The sequence below is a fragment of the Gavialis gangeticus genome, unplaced genomic scaffold (assembly GCF_001723915.1).
Source record: "Gavialis gangeticus isolate Ggan-Ray unplaced genomic scaffold, GavGan_comp1, whole genome shotgun sequence".
NCBI classification, from domain to species: Eukaryota; Metazoa; Chordata; order Crocodylia; family Gavialidae; genus Gavialis; species Gavialis gangeticus.
Window position 1 is genome coordinate 43381926 of NW_017729031.1, and position 21552 is coordinate 43403477.

General features: G+C 50.0%; 1 protein-coding gene across 1 annotated transcript in view; it reads left to right on the plus strand.

Annotated features, from left to right (window-relative positions):
- The window catches only part of LOC109301498 (unconventional myosin-X-like), a 173254-nt gene that overhangs the window by 39402 nt on the left and 112300 nt on the right, over window positions 1-21552 (plus strand). The window contains exons 10-16 of the mRNA XM_019522687.1: window positions 1411-1529; window positions 9998-10144; window positions 11147-11247; window positions 13937-14003; window positions 14993-15085; window positions 15359-15427; window positions 19587-19669. Of these exons, the coding sequence (XP_019378232.1) occupies window positions 1411-1529; window positions 9998-10144; window positions 11147-11247; window positions 13937-14003; window positions 14993-15085; window positions 15359-15427; window positions 19587-19669 (679 nt within the window). The remainder of the gene's footprint in view (window positions 1-1410; window positions 1530-9997; window positions 10145-11146; window positions 11248-13936; window positions 14004-14992; window positions 15086-15358; window positions 15428-19586; window positions 19670-21552) is intronic.

A 21552-nucleotide genomic window follows, 5' to 3' on the forward strand; every position in this document is an offset into this window, starting at 1 on the left:
GATAGAGCAATATCATAGAAATCCCATAGAGCAAACCAGTCTGGCTGAGGTAGCCTTTGGTCACGCATCTGAGTTACTGCCAGCTAGATCTCTAACCAGATCTTGAGCAGCTCACTCACAAGCATCATCCCAAGGCTGCTGGAGATTCCCTCTGGAGGCAGGCCGTTCCCCACTCATGAGCTATGGGGGAGAGAGCCAGTTTCAGATGGTAAAGCTCCTCTGAGTCCCCCGCATGGCTGCTGCCCCCTCCTCCTGGGCAGTCTTGACTTATATAGCCCCTGTGACCTCGTTCACCTGGTCCAATGGAGGCCAGCACCTGTTGGCTGTCGGCCAACCAATTTGAAATACATCACTAGTTGCTGGGCAGACTCTAGCACACCAGGTAGATGCCCCTCACCCAGGTAGCCGATACCAGTCACATAGGCAGAGGGAGCAGGTTTCCCCTCTCCCTCAGGACTGTATCCAGCTCAGGTTACCTAAAGAGATAGGGTAAAGGGGTGTCTCCTCTGCTGGGCCCATCCTAATCAAGTTGTCACCGAGCAGAGATTTTTGGGGAGAAACAACGGTGTCTTCCTGCCACACCCTCCAGCTGCACATATTGTTGGCCTCTCTAACAAATGATCTCATTCTTGCTACAGTCATCCTTCTTCAGTGCTTTTCCCTCTGGGTCTTGTTACACTCTTGCCTGTACTCACTGGCATCTGGTCTCAAACTAGAATATAAACTCTTTGGGGGAATGACCACCTGTGCATGTGCTGTGTACAGACCAGCAAGTCCTGCCTGGGGTCCCCATTTGCTACTGACATAAATCATCATATTACTGGGAAAGCGGGACTAGAAGGGACTTACTGGGTTGTTGAATGTAGTCCCCAGATGTTGCTGGTCCCCTGTCATACAGCACCTTTCATATTTATCAGGCTCTATCTTAGAAGTAAATATCTTGCCCTTAGTACTCTGATAGCTCTTAGTACTCCCATGTGCTGCTGGTTAGGAATTACCTAGTAGCATCTTCCTCCAGTGCTGCCTGGGCCCAAACCTTACCTTACCACCCTTGTGCTGCCCTTCTGCACCTTTAGCAGGAGATTACTGTGTCTGAGTGAATGGGGCCTGAACGCTGGGCACTGCTCCCTCTGCCCAGCAGGGAGGTTGCATTACATTATATGTGAGACGCTTGCACAGCACAGGTGCTGAGTCTGCTTTGGATGGGCTCTGGAATTCTGTCAATTTGCTGCATCTCCTGTTAGTCTGACCAGAGAACAGTCTCTGCCTGCCTGTGCTTCAAGCTTCATCTGTGTGCTGTGTATTGGCCCTAAACTGAGCCTGAGACGGGGCTTTTCACGAGTGATGAAACCACGAGTCCGTTGTCACTGGGTTCACGTGGGTGACGATGCCCCTGTTCTTCCCTCTTAGTACTGAACATTGCCAGTGACCTCCTGGGCCTAGATGCCTTCCAGCTATCTGAGGTGCTGACGCAGAGATCCATGATTCTCCGAGGAGAAGAGATCAGCTCTCCTCTCACTGTGGAGCAGGTGAGTGCCTGGTTCCCTGTGGGCAGTATGTGGATGTCTGATCCCAGCTCCCCAGGTTTGGCAAATGAGAATGCCCTTCTGACTCACTGTGGTGCCACTAACTGCCTTGTGCTCTTTGGGATTGTCTGTCCCACTGTGGCAGGCAGTGCTGGCACTGATGCACACAAATACCTACCTAGACCTGGCAGTGCACTGGTGAGGCTTCTCCCAGCTCATCCCCAGCAGCTGCTCTCAAGCTTGCCCGAGACCCAGAGCTTCAGTATGGCTTGTCTGGTGAGCCTGCAGGTTTGGACCATTTCTGTGGGTATGGGTAAACCAGATGTACTTGAAGTCATCAGTGCTGCTGCCAGGTGGAGACAAGCCTTTGCATGGTGTGCAGGTTCCTGCTCCCAGCTCTTGGTGTTCAAGGTGTCACTATCTGTTCCCTTCTTGCCATGAAGCAAGAACCTGCCCAGCTCCCTGTGGATAGTGTGGGTGCCTGCTCCCTCTCAGTGGACATCTGTGCGCTAGCTCTCTGGGCCTTGTAGTGTGTGCCCTAAACTGGCGCTGCTTTCTTACCCAAAGGTGGCAGCATTTGTGTATGTTCAGTGAGAGACTTGAGTGGCCCCAGGGAACTGAGAAGTGGCTGTTTGCTGGGACTCTGTGTTCTTGGTTTCTGGGTGTCTCTCGCTACAGAACAAAGAATTGAGGAGTTTAAGGGATTGTAGACAAGCAAAGTTTTAAGTAAAACTAAGTAGGGAAGAGGAAGGAGGGGACATATGCCCCTAAGTCGGCACTGCACAGACCTTGAGCACTGTCAGTATGGAGCTGGGCTTGGGCACAACATGGAGGGGCTGGCGCCATGAGTGGAATCTTGGAGGTTGCCTGCTTCTGGCTGGGTAAGGCAAGCATAACAGCTAGTGGGGAGAGAGATGCAGGCATTTGGGAACTCTGCACTTGGCTCTGGGTAGGCAGGCCAGGGATGTCTCTCTCCAGTTTCAACGTGGTCAGTGCAGTGCTGGGGCTGCCCCTCAGGACAGTGCAACAAAGGACTGGCCTGGGGTGGCCCCTTAGCCTTTGGCCCACCGTGGTCTTGGGCCCACCTCCCTCTGCTGTCCTGTCATGTCTTGATGTTAATATGCATTTAGAAATGGGAGGCACCCCAGAGATCCCTGAGCGAGATCTCATCTACTTGCTCATCGCCTTAGGGGCTAAATTCGTGGCCTCTTCATCTTCCTTTTAGCCACGCCCAAACCTCGCAGTGGTTACCAGTCAGTTCATGCCCTGCTCCTGGCTCAATCAGTTCAATGGGCTCTCTAGCCCTGCCTCTCTGGGTGCTGAGCTCTCTAGACCCATCTCTAGTCCTTCCTCTACCCTGCTTCCAGGCCTGTTATCCTTACTGCCCTGTTCCCTGGCTTGCTGAGACCTCCAGCCTCCCCCACGAGTCCCAATCCCAACCCACAGGTGTTTTCCAGGCAAGTCCACAGTATTCTACTTGCCTGCCTTGCTCCTGGGCTCAGGTGTATCCCTGGTGTGTCAGAAGCTCCTCTGCAGCCCTCTTGCTCAGGAGCTCTTCCTTGCATAGCCTCCAGGATCAGACTGCCTGCACCAGCTCAGGCCCTGGGCTTATGTAGTCTCTAACCCTGACCCCCTTCCGGTCAGGTGTCTTCCCTTGAGTGCCACCTGAGCCCTGTCTGCAGCCTTTCTCCTCTTAAACTAAAGGAGCACTAAGTTCCCTGTTGCACAGTCCCCTGCAAATCGGAATAAGCAGGTGTAACTCTTCATGAACTGGGTCGGTAATAGAAGTGTCATCTCAGAATCACAGGCCTCTACTCAAGCTGTGATGCTGTCTGTATCTCTGAAAGTTTAGCTGTGGCCCAAAATATTGCAGGGTGCATTAATGTTAACAGGTCACAGTATTTCTGGCCACCTGCAGTACAGTGGCTTGTCCCAGATGCACGAGTGCCTTTTTAACATTTTTTTTGAGGATAAACATCTACACAATAGACAGTGTTACTGGCCAGTAATGCAGAGCAGTATTACCAATGAAGGAGAAGCACATTACAACAAAGTCAACACCTGCAATAGAAATGTTGGGGTGGAAAAAAACAGGTCTTTGGCAGGTCATCTAGTCCAACCTCATGCTTGAGGCAGGAACACCCTAGACAGGGGCTTTTCTTATCTGCACTTAACCTTAATAATGGAGATTCCAGTGTCTCTAGTAGTCTCTGCAAGAGCTGAACTGCCCTTCTAAGTAAGAAAGCTCCTCCTAATGCCTAGCCAAAATCTCCCCTGTTGCAATTTAAGCCCATTACTGCTTGTTCCGTCCCCTGTGGACACAGAGAACAATTGATCACCCTCCTTATTCTAACAGCCCTTGCTGTTTTAGCAGACTATTATCAGATCCTCCGAGAAGCAAGATTTGCTTGGTAATATCTTTTATTGGATCAACTCTGTAGTGGGGAGAGATGTTAGACAAGCTTTCAGGCACAGAATGCCTTTCCTTAGGTCTAGGAAAGAAGCAGATATGGCCCAAGCTAAACACCAGGTGAAAAAGTTACTTTTGTTTAACTGCTATTTGTAAATGAAAACTGCTGCTTAGAAAGGGGAAAGAGGGCAGTAAATGCAATAGGAAAGAAGGCAATGGCTACAGCAACGTTATGAGACTGCTATCAAATCCCCCCTCCATCCTCTCTTCTGTGAACTCCTGGTAGTCATCCCCATTCTTCCCACCTTTCCTCAGGTGTAGTGTTTTCCAGACCTCTCCATGTCTGTTACTCCATCTGGCTAGGTGTTCTCTGCACATTTTCAAAGGCTTTGCTCATTTCCATCCTCCAGGTGAGGGCCATGAATGGTGTGTGCCCCCAGCAGCTGGAGGGGCACAGCGGCAGTAGGCGGGGTAGCTCCTGCAGACGCTGTCAGCGATGGGGGGGAAGGAGAGGGTGGCGAGTGCCTACCATGGGTTGGCGACCCTCTGCAGACGCTGCCAGCAGTGGTGGCAGCGGCCAGCAGGGATTGCAGACCACCCACAGACACTGGTGGTGGCGAGCGGTGACTGCTCTCAGGCACCACCTTTTTGTAGGGGGTGCACCGCCATGCTCAGTGGGTGCACATGCCCCTGTGTACATCCCCTACATATTGCCCCTGGTGAGGGCTGCCCAGCTTGTGTGGCCATGGGCTGCATGCTGCATGCATGTAATTCTCTGCATCTTCCTTTTTCCTTTTGTTAAGGGTAGGTCTTATGTTTACCCTTTCCCTGGCTTCAAGGACCTTAATAACCTCCATGAGTTTTCCAAAATAATAGCCAATGGCTGTGCAATTACCTCAGCCAGTTCCTTGAGTACTTTCAGGAGAATCTTACCTTGCAGACCTGAAAACCTCCAGCTTATCTAAGTAATCTCTAACCTGTTCTTCTTCTACTCTAGACTGTGTATCTACCCTCCCATCTTTGCTGTTAGCTGTACTTGTCATCTGACAACAGCTCTTTTTGTGAAAACTGAAGTACAAGAGGCACTAAACACTTCAGTTTTCACTACTTTGTACATTATCACCTTTCCCTCCCCCATCAGTAGTGGACTTTCACTTTACTTGATCTTCTTATCGTACATAATATATTTTTAGCTGCCTTCTGTGTTCCTTGCTATCCATATCTTAGTTTGTCTTGGTCGTCCTGATTTTGTTTATCACCTGTTCAGCCTATACTGTTAGTCTAGAAACAGAAATTGCATTTGTCCTGGGACAAGTTGTGCCTGTGTTTGTCCCAGAACAGAACAGTCCGGGATTGGTGCATACACGCATCATCTTTCCAATCAGAGTTTAGCAAGCAGCTGAATGCACTGCTGCTTTTCTGCCATTGATTCAATGATGCAATCCCAGGACAACTGTTCAGATGCCCTTTTCAGTGCCCCAGGACAAAACATAAGCACTTTTTATACTTTGAACCATTTTAGGGTTTGTTCCTGGACAAGGACATGGGTATCTGGACAACTGCACTTTGGCCCAGAATAAAGTGGTTTCTCCCAGGACGGATGGGATGTCTGTTTGTAGCCTTACAGAGAGGAGTAGGTAGCTGCGATGATCCGAAGTCAGGGAGAAGGCAGGGTAGAGATGCACCATATAGACTAACTAAATCAGAGATGCTTAAACTTTTATGAGCCTGAACTCACTTCATCAGAGGCTGTAACATTTTGTTTGTTCTTATTAATATGCCCAACTTTCCACTTTTTGTAAAATTCCCTTTTTCATTGTACATTCAAAAGCTTATTGTTTAGCCAACCAGGTCTTTTACCTTCTCTGTCTTTCCTTTACTTTGAGATATGTATTGGAAAACTGTTATGTTTGCCTTCAGTCTTCTCTTTTCTACATTAAAACCAATTCTTCATAGTTTCATAGTTCTTCAGCCGTTCCTTAAAGGTTATGCTTTTAAATCTCTTATTCGTCCTGCTGTCCTGGACTCTCCAAATTGTTCATACCTTTCTTAAAATATGCTGAGGAAAACTAGACATAGTGCTCTGCTCCACATGACACCTCATCAGTTGTGAGTAGAGTGGAATAGTTTCCTCCCTTGTCTTACATACTACACTCCTGTTAATGCATTCCAGAACGAGACTTGCCTTTGTCTGAAACATTAAGTTGCTCACTTACATTCAGTTTGTGGTCTGCTGTAACCTCAGAACTTTCCTGACATTGTTACTTAGCCGGCTGTTCCCCACTTCATATTTGTGCATTTGGTTTCTTCTTCCTAAATGGAGCACTGTGCACTTGTCTTTACTAAATTTCATCTGGTTGATTTGGACTGTTTCTTCAATTTATCAGGTAATTTTGAATTCTAATGCTGTCCTCCAAAGTGTCTGCAACCTTTCCAGCTTGGTGTCATCTGCAGATTTTATAACTGTAGCCTCTGTTGTAGCATCCAGATGTTAACGAAAGTATTGGCTAGAAGCAGGCCCTAGACAGACTCTGCAGAACCCCTCTTGAAACACTCTTCCAGTTTAAGAGCAAACCATTACCAATTTCTCTGACTGCAGGTTTTCAGTCCAGTTGTATGTCTGTCCTTTTGGTGATTTCATTTAGATCATGTTTCCCTAATTTGCTTATGAAAGTATCATGTGGGACAGTGTCAGACTTCACTGAAGTCAATATACATCACAAATACTATTTTTTCCTTATTCGCAAGGCAGGTACCTTGTCAAAGGAGATTAGAATAATTTGACACAAGTTTGTTTGTTTGGGGTTTTTTGACAAATGCATGGTGGCTCTTTCTTATTACCCTATTCTCTAGGTGCTCACCAATTGAATGTTTAATCATTTGTTAGGCTGACAGGTTTGTAGCTCCCTGGGTCCTCCTTTACAAAGAGGAAAAAGACAGATATTTTATTTTTCCTTCAGTCCTCTGGTCTTGCTGCCATTCTCCAGGAGTTCCCAAACATAAGCGCTGATCGCAGAAATATAGGGTTGGAAGAGATCCACTAAGTCACGTAAACTGATTCCCACTGGTTCAAAAATTACTTTTGCTGGTTTGTAAGTGCTCTCAATGAATTTCATCAGGCCCTGCCAACTTGAGTACACCAAATTTATTTCCATATTCTTTAACCTTTCTTTTCCTGTCCTGTCCCATGTCCTGTCCTTTTGTTAAAATTAATTCCATTGGAAGTATGAGCAGAGAGAGGGAGTTAGTTACTGAACATATAATCACATTTAACCTTTTTGTGAAAAAAAAACTATTGAATATTGAGCCTTCTCCATGTTATCTTTTATTTGCTGTCCTTTCCTGCTAATGTGTCTGTATTTTCCTTTCTCTCCATTTTATTTCTAACGTATTTCTGAACTGGCTGTTGTCTTTTATGTCACTTGCTAGTTGTACCTCATGTTGCACCTCCGCCTTTCTGGTTTGCTCCCTGCCTGCTTGTGCTGCTGCTCCCTGCCCGTCGTTAGCCGTGTGTCTACTTTCTGTACAATTCTTTTTGGTTTTCAGGCTATGGAAGAGCTTTCTTGAAGCTGAAGTCGTGTTTGTCTCCCTCTCTGCTCCCTGTCTTTTCCCTGCCTCAGAAGAGCTTACTGTTGTCCCTGTGCTGGGCTCGCTGTCAGCAGCTGCCTACCCTCCCACTCCTCCTCCCATCAGGCTTCTCTCCAGGAGACCCTGCCTACAAACTCCCCAAGCCTCTGAAGCTGCTGTTTGAAGTCCTATCATTCCTGTGCTGCTGCTCTCGCTGCTTCCTTTCCTTACTATAGTAGGGTCTTTTGTTCTGTGTTCACAGTCACCCAAGTTACCTCCCACCAGCAGATGCCCAACCCATCCTACCTCTTAGTCAGAATCAAGGCTGAAATAGCTGCCTCCAACCACCTCCTCCGCTGTCTGGAAAGAAAGTTGTTCTTGATGCTTTCCAAGCACTTGATGCCGATGTCCTGGTGAACTGTTTTTTCTAGAGGTATTTGGGTAAGGCCCCATTTATCTGCAGCCAGAGATGTTCAGCAAACTTGCCTCTCACCTCTCCCTGGATTTCAGAGCAAGTAAAGACATTCTTGACACAAAATGCTACAGCTCTTTCTTTTTTTCTCAGCCTGCCCTTCCTGAGCAAGCTGTAGCCTTCCCTCCCCTCCCCATGCCCTATGGGAGGATGACTGAATGGCTGAGGGCACCCGTGACACTTCAGCAGTGTGCAGACTTGCGAACTGGGGCACAGGCGTTGACTACTGGTACAGAGCTTTCCCTCGGCAAAAGCTGCTGTCTTTCTTCCCGCTGGTGTCTGATGCCTCCCTGACCATGGAGCAGTGACTGGCCAAGCAGACAGAAAACTGCTGTATTTTCTCTCATCACCACGGTGGCCACAACATGTCTTTAGAGCCCCCTGCACTGACATAGGCATAAACTGCAGAGGTCTTTTCCTTCTCTGGCTTCCCAGAACCATGTTCAGCTGTTCCCTGCTGTCCTTGGCACAGGGATAAGGGGCTGCCCAGAGGTCCTCATTGTGCAACAGGCTCATTGCCATCCCGAGCCATGACATTTTGCAGTGCTGAATGGAGGGAGCTGGGCAGTGGCAGGCAGGGTAGGGAGGATGAAAAGAGCCATTGAGAGTCCGTATGGACCCATGCTGTGGGAGATGCAGTGTGTGCGGTTACTGCCAGGCAGGGAGGGCCCATTCCTGGAAGATGAGGCAGGGACGTTGTGTAACTGTTCAGTCAGGAGAGCTGTCTCTCTCTCTCATGCTTGCCCATGAGTCACTGCCAGGGATTGTTTAGAGGGGGCGTCTGCCTTCACTGAGATGGATCCTCTGTGTAGAGGGGAGGGCTCACAGAGTTACTGTGCCCTTGTATTACTGCTGAATCTCAAGGTGGGCCAGCCTGGGTCCTAGGAGGGGTCTGAAGCTGGTAGAGACCAAGAGAGGGTGTGTAAGGCAGTCTCCCCTCACCTGAGCCAGCTGCCTCACAGGTGCCAGACTCCACAGAATGCATAGAGGAGGGTGTTTACATGGCTTCAATGGCAGTTCTGAAAAAGTTAGAAATGTTGGCACCTTAGGAGGGGAAGGAATGGATGGTGGTGGATAAAGCCCAGTACAGGACAGCAAAAGAGGCAGGAGAGTGGCTTGGTAAATGGGTTCCCTTAGCTGGGAGGAAGGTCATGCTGTGTGGTGAGAGCTGGATACAGATGATGCCACCTAAAGGTGTTTTAGTAATTGTTAAGATCTAGGATGGGGATGTGAAGTTGTTCTGATGGATGCGTAAAAGGAGCCTGGGACCCTGAATACCTTGTACCAAGTTGTGGGCAGTTTCACGCCAGTGGCATGTATGCCAGTAACCCGGGTAGCATCTTGTATCATCTGAGCATGGATGCTAATGTGTAGGCTTGTTTGTAAACAATAGGCTGGGCTAAGCTTTTGTTACTAAGAGCCAAAGCCTGCGGTCCTTTCATTATACCTGTGAGGTCATTAGGGTGGCATCCTGATAGCACTCACTGACCATCCAAACAAAGGGAGCCTGACATATGTTCGGTAATACCCAGCTCCTGATAACACTTGACAGAGTCCAACCACAGTCACTCCAGAGGAGGCCTTGGGTTAGGCGTCAGCGCTCAGCTGCCAGCTGCCTCCTCTCTTGCTCAAAGCCCCTGATGCAGGAGTCTCACCAAGTGACTGTCAAAGCCACTGTGAGCAATGGAGTCTTTCCCTGGCTTGATTACCCTTGGCAGCCACCCCCAGCTGCCAGTCATTGTCCATTCACTTATGCCTCTCGAGGTCACTCCTGGAGGGTTGTGCTGGGCATTCTGCTGAAGCCTGAGCATCCCTAGGCATTATGATGTATGCCCCACAGGGGTCAGCCATACATTCAGTGCACTGTGCCTAGCTGCCAAGTGCAAGGACCCTGTAGGATGGCGAGGGCACCCCTGGTACCAGAGAGACGCTCCAGCTGGGGGCAGTGGCAACCTCTTTGTGCCCCTTCAGCCCTTGTATGTGACTAAGCTCCCCCTTCCTTTCCTCCCTCTGTGCTTGCAGGCAGCTGACTCCAGGGATTCTCTCTCTATGGCACTGTATTCCCAGTGCTTTTCATGGCTCATTGGCAAGATTAATACAAAGATCAAAGGCAAGGAAAACTTCAAGTCTGTGGGCATCCTGGACATCTTTGGCTTTGAGAACTTCCAGGTCAGTATTTTACCTTTCTTGGAGTACATTTTTTAACATGAAGATTTACTGGACATTGGAAGGAAATTGCTAGGCTTATTCCCACTATGGGGTAATATAGTGCAGGCTAAGAAACTTTCTTCCAACACAGATCCCCTGGGGGTAGGGATGAGGGGGTGGACTACCCTTCGGCCGCATGTGGCCTCCTGTGTGCTAGCATGCTAGGTGATTCTCTTCTATTTGTGACGTTAGCCCTTTGCACATGGGTTGTAGTGACATGTGCGGGCAGTACACGCAGGCTCCTCATGCACGCTGTACCTTGCTGTGTCTTGTGGGGTATCCACTGCCTAGCACTCCAGGCAGTAACAGACTACAGGTGCATGCTGAGGAGCTGTTCTGTGGCAGTCAGTGATCCACAGGAAAGAGGACCCAGTGACATCACATGTTTCCACACATCTCCACTTTCCCCAGGGACTAGGACCTGTCTAAATTCTGTCCTCAGAACCTAGGCAGGCTCTGCTCATCTTTCCATGTGCATTTTCCCTTCCACATGGCCTTTGTAGGAAGATCTAAACCTGTTCAGCCTTCACAAGAGAAGGCTGAGGGGGGACCTGGTGACCGTCTATAAACTCACTGGGGGGGACCAGAAGGGTTTGGGAGAGACACTGTTTCCCCTAGCGCCGCCCCCCCCCCCCCGCATAACAAGGAATAATGGCCAGAAGTTGTTGGAGAGGGGGTTTAGATTAGACATCCGCAAGAACTGCTTCACAGTCAGGGCGGCTAGGAGCTGGAACCAACTTCCAAGGGAAGTGGTGCTGGCTTCTACCCTGGGGGTCTTTAAGAAGAGGCTTGATACCTACCTGGCTGGACTCATTTGAGTCCAGTTTTTCTCCCGCCCAGGCAGGGGGTCGGACTTGAAGATCTACAAGGTCCCTTCCGACCCTACTTCTATGATTCTGTGATCTTTGATAGACTGGGAAGGGGAGGGCAAGTGTTACCAGACTTATTTCTGCTCTCCTGCAGGTGAATCGGTTTGAGCAGTTTAACATTAACTATGCAAATGAGAAGCTCCAGGAGTACTTCAACAAGCACATCTTCTCCCTGGAGCAGCTGGAGTACAACAGGTGAGGGGAGGGACTGGGTTTCCTGGTGGAAAATTGAGGACACCTTCCTTCCTCCCTTGTGCTGCCCACCAGCAGGGAGGTTCTCCTAGCTGGGATGGGAGGGCAGGTGGCTCCTCATTGCGCCTTAGCCGTGACTGCTTTGTTGTGGCCTGCACTGCTTGTCCCAGCTGGTCTCCTGTTTTGCAGCAAAAAATGTCTCCCATCTGTAAGTTAAGCCTGAGGCTGCAATCTCAAAATGAAATCAGCTGAAATAGGAAATTTTGCCTCATTTCAAGACTAAGGGATAAATCTCTCCTGCCACCTGATGCTTGACCTGAGCTCCTCTGAAATTTGGCCAGGCCTTTCTGAACTTTGGCCAAGTCTTTCTGTTGTGACCTCTGGCAAACCCAGCCCAGGCTTTGGATCTATTAAGTCTTGTCTGGTTACAGCTGTCACTGTGAATGCCTTGTGCCACCTTGTCCACCCCATCTTTCTTCTTTTATTCTTTTTTGCCTCAAACTGTTATGCACAGAGTCGGACCCAGCTCCCAGCACTCTTGTGTGATGATGGCCTGTGCAGGATCTAGGGCCTTGTTTCTAGATCCACTATAACAACAAAGAAGAAACTAAAATCTGAAAACTCCAAATCCTCTCCTATTCCTCCACCTGTGAGAAGAATACCAGGGTTGAGCTTCTATTCGCACAACAGGCTGAAATGGTGTTGCAGTGTGATCACTAGACTCTGCTGCAGTCGTAGCTTTGATGAGGCCTCGACCTGACAAGACGAAGTTCCCAAGTCAGTCTCGGTTTCTGACTTTCCCTTCTCTGGAGACTTCTCCTCCGTGGAAGTGGTTAAGCTTTTGTCACCGAGTCTGAAAGGTCCAGCAGCAAGAGCTAGGCTAGGTTATTGCTTGTTTATGGTTAGGAGTGTTGGGCACTCCACGGCAGTGTCTGCCTTCAGGGGTTTGCATTGCTGCCCCTCACTGCTGTGCCTGAGCCTGTCCAGCCTTGAGCTGCAGGGAGGGCTGCTGGGGAAATACTTCTGCTATAGCTCCAAGAGAGGGAGGGAGGCAGGCATTTATTTTCCTGAATGAGGCAATTGAGTGGGATTTTACTGAGGCTGAATCGTAGGCAGCTGAATAGACAATTCATGAAGTTCTGAAGATTGCCAAAATACAAGGCTATTTATACACCCATCCCAAGGACAATTCAGTGCAGGAAACTCATCTTAAGAACACTCTCATCTCTACAAAAAGGGATTTCTTCCTAAATATCAGATGGTAGGAGCAGTTTCTGGGACTGAATTGTAGAAATGACCAGATAACCAGAAATGTCATTAATCATGCAAGTATATTAGGATAGTGTGATCATATCTCAAGCTGCAGGGTGTTGGTAGAGCTCCCTTGGGGCCAGGACGTAGCTCCCTTTGTATTGCACTGCTCAACAGGCCGAGTGTAGTGTGGTAATAGGGGCAGTGTATGGTGGTAGCAATCAGTGGTTTGACCTGGTCCAGCACATTCAACATGTTCTTAAGGTCAGGAGTTGAAGGCATTCTGAGAAGAAATTCCAGGGCCCCAAGTGGCATCCTTTCAAAAGTGCTTGGCCGCTGCTGGGGCTATTGTTACTTAAGGCAAAGATTTGAAAAATTATGAGCTAATTGAATTAACTCTTTTCTTATCCAGTGAATACAATTCCCTTTTCTCCTTTCTTTGTGATAGGCAGTCCTGTGGATTCTTGGGAATTTTCTATATTTGTTGCTTCCAACTGTTGTCTGGAGGCATATGGGAGATGGCTTTGAACCTGGGAATCTAACATTTAGGTCAAACAGCTTGTAGCAACAGCTATCTTCTCTTCAAAACTTTCATACTTACTAAAAGAATCTCTGTTGGAGCCCCAGCCATCGGCTTCAGGGGTGTACTGAATTCTTTCTGTTGACCTTTGGGGAGCTAGCAGCCTATTTCCCTCTCCGAGTTCTTTTCTCTCCTATGTTCCCATGTCTTTTGCAGAGGAACATAAGTAGACAGGCACCAGTGAAAACTTCTGTCTCAACACTGTTCTCAAAACTTCGTGGAACAATTTCGCCAATAATGGAACAGCATCGCTGGTCCCATCAGTCTGCTCCTATCGAGATGACAAATTCCTTCAGCTCCACTGTGCAGCTGGGTAAAGTTTGTATGTGACATGAAGAAAGTCTTCCTAAATAACTGGCTTCTGTCCAGGGGCAGTGCCCAAGCTGCAGTTTGCCAGTGGAGCAGTGATGCTTTGGACCTACTTTTTGCCTGGATGGGAGGCAACTAGAACTCAAACCTGTATCGTGAACTGATGATTTCACTCTGCCCTTTCAGTTGTAGCTCATATTTCCTGTGAGGTCAAGGGAGAGCTTTCTCTTACCTGGCAAGGGTGGCACGCCATGACATCCACCAGAGACTTTGCTGTGGTCAGTTTCTGCTTGGCATGAAAGGTGCACAGAAGCTGCAGTGAGAGGTGCTATAGGAAGCCCTGAGATGGTTGGAGGGAAGCAGTATCCTCTCTGCTAGCAACCCCTCATACATTCTGCTCTTTCCCCAGGGATGTGGAAGTGGTGTCACTTACGCCCAAATGCCCTGGGGTGCCTTGGGGTGCTGCCCACTTCTGCCTCTTTCTCCTGCATCCCAACCTTGACAGTGGTATCTTCCTCCTTTCAGTGGTTGTTTTTTCTTCTTGTTTGGCAGGGAGGGGATAAGCTGGGAAGCCATTGACTGGATGGATAATGCAGAGTGCTTGGATCTCATTGAGAAGGTGGGTAGTTCTTTTGAATTTTTCAGGTCCCAGAAGCCCTGATAAGTGAGACTGAATTAGCGAATGCAGCTTTTCTCCTTCCCCCACACAGACATTTTTTCTTGTATTTGACCAGTGCCTGGCCCAGGTTGCTGATTTGGTTCCTAAGGTCTGCTCAGGGGCAGGCTTTCAGTGGCTGTCTGGTTTTCTGTGAGTGTAGCATGGACAGGTCAAAAATATGTCCCTGTCCAAAAATATGTCCGCCTCCCCTGCCACCTGCCGTGTCCCAGAGAGCTCCTGGTTAAAAACGCAAATCCTATGCTCATTGTTTTGGTTAGACTTAGGTAAGACTGCAGTCCCCTTAGGGCCTGGTAAACCTTTACTTTTTGGATTTGGACTGTACAGAGGGGTTTCATCTGCACAGATCCTACCTGCTGAGTCTGCATTGGCTGCAAGTTCCTCTCTGGCTTGATTGTTTTTGCAGCCATGTTGGTCTAAGGACATAGGCAGACAAGGTTCTTTGTGTAGATGTGATATCTTTTATTAGACCTACTAAAAAAGTCTTTGCAAGCTTTTGGGCACAAACACCATTTCTCAGGCATAGGGAGACTCCGTTGATGTTGTGTTCTCCTGGGTAGAGCTATGTAAGGTGCGGTTTGCAAATCATCACTCAATACCACAACCATAGAGTCATAGGGAAGTGGGGCTGGAAGGGAGCTCCAAAGGTCACTCCCTGCCTGAGGCAGGATCATCCCTATCCAGACCATCCTAGACAAACCATCATCTAAACTCTACATATGACTACCCTCACCCTAGACCCTGCGACAACATAGATCTGTTGCCCTAACCGGCCACAGGTAAAACAGGGGAGCCACCACAGCCAATATCCTGCTTCTTTAAAATGTTATCAATAGATGCTCAAGAAGTCCCAAGCCTTGATTTCCCTGTTCTGAGTCCTATTTTTCTGCTATGTTCGCTGGCTTAAAAGCCTGTCTCTTGTTTGGCTGTAGAAACTGGGACTGTTGGCTTTGGTGAATGAGGAGAGTCGATTCCCCAAGGGTACAGACAGCACCCTCCTGGAAAAACTTCACAGCCAGCATGCAGTAAGTCAGTAAGCCTCTTCTGGGCACACTACTCTGTCTTCTGTTTCTGTCTGTGCCTTCTTCCCGCTCTTCTGTATTGATAGTACAATCACAAGCTGTAAATTACAAGTGATTCTCTGCTTGTGCTTCTGTCATTAAAATCTGAGAGCTGTGGGGTAGATGGGTTCCCCATCCATCCCAGATTTGGAGTCAAACAACTTCCACAGCAGCCCAGGCAAAGCTGTTCTGTTCATTGTGACTGCAGGTTATCAGAAGCCTTTTCCTTCTTTTCAGAGTAACCATTATTACATGAAGCCTCGGGTGACAGATCACCAATTTGGAATAAAACACTATGCTGGGGAGGTAAGTGTGCGTGGTGTATCCATGAGCAGTCTCCAGGAGGGAGGAGTAGGTAGGTAGAACTGTCTACATCACTGTCAGGTACCCCTGAATCCTGAGCTAAGCAAACTGCTGGGCCTGGCACCTCCAGATTTCGGCATGGCCTGGAGGAATGAGTGTGCCGATGGGCTGAGGCCTCAGTGGCTGCTATGTAACACAAGCAGTTGTTTATTCAGAGTCATGATCCATCTACCTATGGCCTTTGTGTGCCTGTTCCTTTACACTGTTCTTTCATTCATAGATTGTTAGGGGCTGGAAGGGACCTTCCAGATCATTGGATCCAACCCCCCAGCTCTAGGCAGGAAGACAATTAGGGTTAAGTGACCCCAGTGTGGTGACTGTCCAGTCTTCTCTTGAAAACCTCCAGGGTAGGTGACTGCACCACCTCTGGAGGGAGTTTATTCCACAGTCTGGACACCCTGACTGCGGATGAGCTTCTCCTGGTATTAAGCCTGAAGTGGCCTTCCCAGAGTTTGTACCCATTACTCCTGGTCTTTCCCAGGGGTGCCCTAGTGAACAGTTGTTCACTGAGCTCTTGATGCACTCTTCTGATGTAGTGGTAAGCCGCTATGAAGTCCCCTCTCAACCTTCTCTTCTTTAGGCTGAAGAGGCCCAGGTCCCTCAGGCTCTCCTCATATGGCTGCTTTGCAGGTCCCTGATCATGCGGGCAGCTCTTCTCTGAACCCTCTCAAGTTTTTCTACATCCTTATTGAAGTGTGGCACCCTGAACTGGATGCAGTACTCTAACTGCGGTCTCACCAGTGCTTAGTACGGCAGGAGTATCGTATCCTTAGTTTTACAAGGGATGCATCGGCTGGTGCATGCCAGTGTGTTATTTGCCCTGCTGGCCACTGCCTTGCACTGATGGCTCATATTCATGTGATGGTCAATCATTACCCCTAAGTACCTTTCGGCCGTGGTGCAAGTCAAGCTGTTACCTCCAAGCCTGTATGTATGTTGAGGGTTGTTTGCCCCCAGATGGAGCACCTTACACTTGGAAGTGTTCAACTTAATCTGGTTTCGGTCTGCCCAACTCTCAAGCCTGTCCAAGTCTGCTTGTATATGAAACCTATCTTCTGACGAGACCACACTGCCCCATAATTTGGTGTTGTCCGCGAACTTGGCCAGTGAGCTTTTCACTCCCCCATCCAAATCACTGATCAATAAAATAGAAGAATGATCATGATCTACCTCCATCCTGGGGGACTGAGAGAGTTAGTTAATGAGTTAGTGCCTAGGAAGTGTGTACGGAGAGTGCGCAGAGCCCTGCTGCTGGTTCTAAGCGTTGTCTGCAGTCCCAGGGTTTCCTCCCACGACTCTTCACTTCCTCTTTGATGTTCTTGATTGTGGGAAGATGTGACAAATAGGCTGTTGTGTTGCATCCCTTCATGGATCTGAGCTCTCTGACACAAGCAGTTGTGCTGGGCTGAGGGCTCCCCAGTGCTGAGAGCAGAGTGGGCACTGATGTCCCCATGCTGGGAAGACATGAGGGAAAGTCTCTTTTGTTGTGTGGAATAAGAAGGGCAGAGAGAACTTGGTTGCCTGGAGGGTGGGGATGTAGAGAGGTAGCGAGTGCTCTGTGCCTGGGTTCAGAGTTGTGGCTAGTCAGGAGCATTGACTTGGAAGCTGTTTAGATTAGCTTCTGGCCAAAGTCACTTAACAAGGCAGCTGAGGCCCTCAGACTCACCAAGAAGACTCAGCAGCTTTGACCTAACTGAACTCTAGTTGCTGGCCATGCACAGAGCTAGTCCTAGGTACGCAGGTACACTAGTGATCTAGCTGCTCTCTCTGCCCCCACCCTGTGGTCCTGAGCCCCCACTTCTGCACCCAGCAGTTCCCATTCTCTTTCACAGTGGCAACATGGCTGCACCCTCCCTGCCTTCTCCATGTGGGCCACATTCCTGCCTACTTGCCAGGCATGAGTGTGTCCTGCCTTGCAGACCTCGCTTTCACAGCATCTCACCAGGCCACTTGAGTAATTGCGAGGCAGAGCAGAGTCGAAGCTGTACGACTCAGGCATGTCCTGGTTTCTGAGTGCCTTACAACCTCTGCTTTCCTGCCTATTTTTCTTTCAATTCCTCAAGAAGTAAAGATGGAAAGCAAACTTCCCCTTCTCCTCAGAGCTTCTTGGAGTCTACGTGGATGGTGCTGCATGTGCACCTGCCCCTTGCACACAGGAGCTTGGTGTGTGTAGAGCAGTGTCATTAGAGTCACTCCTGAGCTCTGCACCACCTCCCACTCCTGCCCTAGGCCCTGAGGACAGAGCTGCTGTGACTCGAGCTGCATCTTGTGATTCATTTTGTGGGTCAGAACCCAGACTGTGTCCGACTGTCCCAGTGTGTGTTTGAGCACAGGAGCTACTTTTAAAGAAGCTCTTCACTCCTTTTATGATTGATTTCTGTTTTCTTTTATTTGGAATGTGTTTCTAATGTTGTGGGGGTGGGGGCTTCCCCTGTACAGCTCCTCTTGTGCTTTGGGAAAGTCCACAGGTATGACAAACACTTCCTCCGCTGCCCCCTCTTTGCCTGTCCCTGTCAGCAGAGGATGTGATGGTAGACTTCAACTGCTCACTTTGGAGCAGTCCCAGAGAGAGTTTCTGACCTTGCAAGGGACCCTGCTGAGGTCAGACCTGAGATGACCTGGGTGAGAGAACAGAGCAGTGTTTTTCTGCCCCCAGTATGTTGCTGTTTATTGCTTCCAGGATTAATGCCCTTGCCCTTGATGGTGCCTTTCGCTGTTTTCTGGGCCTAATGCCGTGTAGGCACAACAGTGTGTTGGAGCATTTTGAGGGTTCTGGGCATCAGTCCGAGGGGGCGTGCAGTGTGCATGGTTCACACTGTGTGCTGTTCCCCTCTGGGAGAGGCATTACCTTCCCTGTGAGGTGGTGTCCGTGTGTGTGTGGCAGGGGTGGGCAATTATTTGGGCTGGTGGGCCACTTAGGGAGTTTTGGCAAGTTGTTAGAGGCTGGGTCAGTACCCCTCGCCCCCGGCCCAGAACAGCTCACTAAAATTCCGTAGTGGTTCTGCCCCTCACCCTGGCCCCGGCCCCAGCCCCATGCTGTCACTGCCTAGTGATTCTGGCCGTGCCATCCCACCCCACTCCCAGACACCATTCCCTGCCTGCTTGCAGCCCCACCTCATCCACCCAGCCAAGTGTGCCCTGCCTGTGCAGGTCCTGGGTCCATGGAGACCCTGTCCACCTGCTCTGTCCAGCGACCCCAGCAGTGGATGTGGGACAGATGAGCCAGGGTGCCTGGGCAGTGGGGCTGGAGCTGGGGCTGGAAGGAGCCACTATGCCAGGGCTGCTGGGAAGTGGAGTCTGGCCGCTGCACCACCCCAGCCCTGCCTGTGTTGAGGCTGTACACACCACAGCTTGGGCTGCCCCCTGCACCTGGGAGAGACGGGGCTAAGGGACCCACTGTAGGCTGGATAAAATCCCTCGATGGGCTGGATCCAGCCCATGGGCTGTATTTTGCCTATCCGTGGTGTTTGGAAAGGGATTTGTTGCCCTGTGTATGAGAGACAGGTAAGGGCTCAGTCATCCAGTGTGTGTCCGGGGGGACCCTGCCCTGGACTGTTGGATTGCCCTGAACCATTGCTGTCTGACATGAGTCTCTTCCAAAGGGGAAGAGAAGACTAGAGAGGGAACAGGGGACTGGCAACAGGACTTCAGCCCAGCCCAGGTGGGACAGGCACAGAGCGCTCTGCTGGAGTGCTGCCTGCAGGGAGCTTTGGGTTTCAGAACTAGCATCCACTGAGATGAATGGGTCAGGGCAGTCCACAGCTCTCAGAACTATTGTTTCAGACAGTCTGCTGACCCAGGGAGCATCACTGCAGCCCCAGCCCTTGGTTTGTGTGTTCAAGGTTTTCTTTGGCACAGGAAGGCTAAACGTTCTTTTATTGCTGAGATTCTGACCTTATCAAGTGATCCCAAAGCCTTAGGAACAGGCCTGGGTGTACAGGGAACTTCCTGCCCTGTTGCCCCATGCATTGGCATGCAGTGGTGTTGTCCCCTGAGTGTTCCTGCACGGTGCCACTTGTGGAAAGGGGAGGCGGGGGGTCCACTCTGGCTTGAATTGCTTGTGTTGTCCTGTGCCAGTTGACCCATATGACCTGTGTTGCAGGTTTTGTATGACGTGAGAGGTTTTCTGGAGAAGAATCGGGACACCTTCCGAGATGACATTTTAAACGTGCTGAAAGACAGTAGGTAAGCAGCCTTTGGTCCTCTGGAGGGGAAGATGGGGGCCAGGAGAGGGTAGATAGGAGATACTGGGACTGGGCTACAATCTTAGATAATGGTGGGCTCTTGGAGAAGGCTGCATGGTTTACACAAACCCTGGGGTCCCGTGCTCTCTACTCAAGGGTGTTGGCTTCAGGAGGGAGAGTTAGAGAGATCAGCATTATTACAAAGCAGCACATATGAGGAAATGAACGTTGTGTATCCACATCATCAGTGATGGGATGGATTGTGCTGTGCCAGGGAGGTAATGCGCTGGAATGTCAAAGGGAGCCTGTACCCCAGGAGATGCGGTACCTCACCATGGGTTCGTCAGCAAACTTGGACAGGGTCACCTCACCATTTTTAAGGATCATATTTGTGGGGGACCAGTGGGTAAAGTGATGCTAAGGGGCAATCAGCATGGGTTCATAGCAGACAGATCCTGCCTGACTAACCTGGTTTCGTTTTACTACTGGGTCACAAAACGTTGGATGAAGGAATAGAGGTACACAGGGAGCCAGCATGCAGTGCAGGAAGCACCTCTGGTGCAGAGGCCCTTCACAGCCAGCCGTGTACTTCCGAGCCCTTTGGTCATTAGGCTAACATGACTACTTTGATGTCAGGACCAGTCTGTTTTAACAGTCATTTTGCAGCCCTTGGGCTCAATGCTGTGGAGAAGCAAGGGGTCCAGTTCCAGCTCCTCAGGGAGGCATCTTGGTCTGGTTCAGGACCAGGGTGGTTTATGCACACAAGGAGATCATGCGCAGTGCTGGTCTCTTGGGGCTGGCCTCAAGATTACGGCAAAGGCATCACAGGCAGACCTGGAGCTTTCTCCACAGCTAGCCTTAATCGTGGCAATGGTCCCTCTTCATAGGCATCTGAGCAGGCAGGGGACCCTGGCTGCCACTCTCAGCTGAGTGACTGTGACTCAGTCGGGTACCTTCAAGCATGCGACTGCAAGCCAGGTTCTGTGCTGCAGCTTTAGCAATGCACTAAGACACTTTGGACTGGCCAGATGAGTCAGAATCACATGACATAGCCATAACAACAGGAAGATGTGTGTGGTGCTGGGGACCCCAACATGCCTGTGCAAGGCAAGGCTGATCCGTGGAAGATCACATGCCAGCAGCATGTGCAGCTATCTCCCAGGTGCTCTTACTTTTGCTGGCAGGGCTCCAGGAGTGGGGTCTGTGGAGGCAGTTGCCTGAAGTGTGACTGGAACATCCTGATATTTTGCCTGGAGGGAGAGGGGCACGCAGTGCTCTGGCTGGCATGTGGACAGTCATGGGGTAGCTCCTGCTTGCACAGAGATGCAGGAGGGAGGAGCACTGCCCAGCCCAGAATGGAGAGCACCATCTGGGTCCATTTTTACTTTGGGGTAGTGAGAGACAGGGTCGCAGTTCTGCTGCCTGTATGCTGGCTGCTCAGTGGGGCTTCAGGAGAGAAAGCTGCTGCCCCTCGGAGCCCTGCTGAACCCTGTGCTACAGTCACTGTGTTGCAAGGTGCTGATGTGGGACCTGGCCCCCAAGCAGCCGAGGCATCTGGCTCCAGAGGCAGGAATCTGAGCCTTGCTCCAGCTTGTGGCACAGGACGTCCTTAGTGGACCCAGGTGTACATGGCTGCCAGCTTGTTCAGGCTGGGGCATCAAGGGCAATGGGATGTGATGCAGCCCCATGGCTCCCATGTGGCCTCAACTACTCCAGCCTGAGGAGATGCCTGGGCTTGGGGTGGATGGTGGGGGAGGGGGTGGTGGTCACACTCCTTCTGTCTGTGTCACACGGGAGCTCTTGGTGGGGCTGTCTGGAGCTGAGCTCAGGGGCTGAGCAGTGTGGGAGCCACTCTTCCCTCCTGTCCCTTGCTGCTGAACTCAG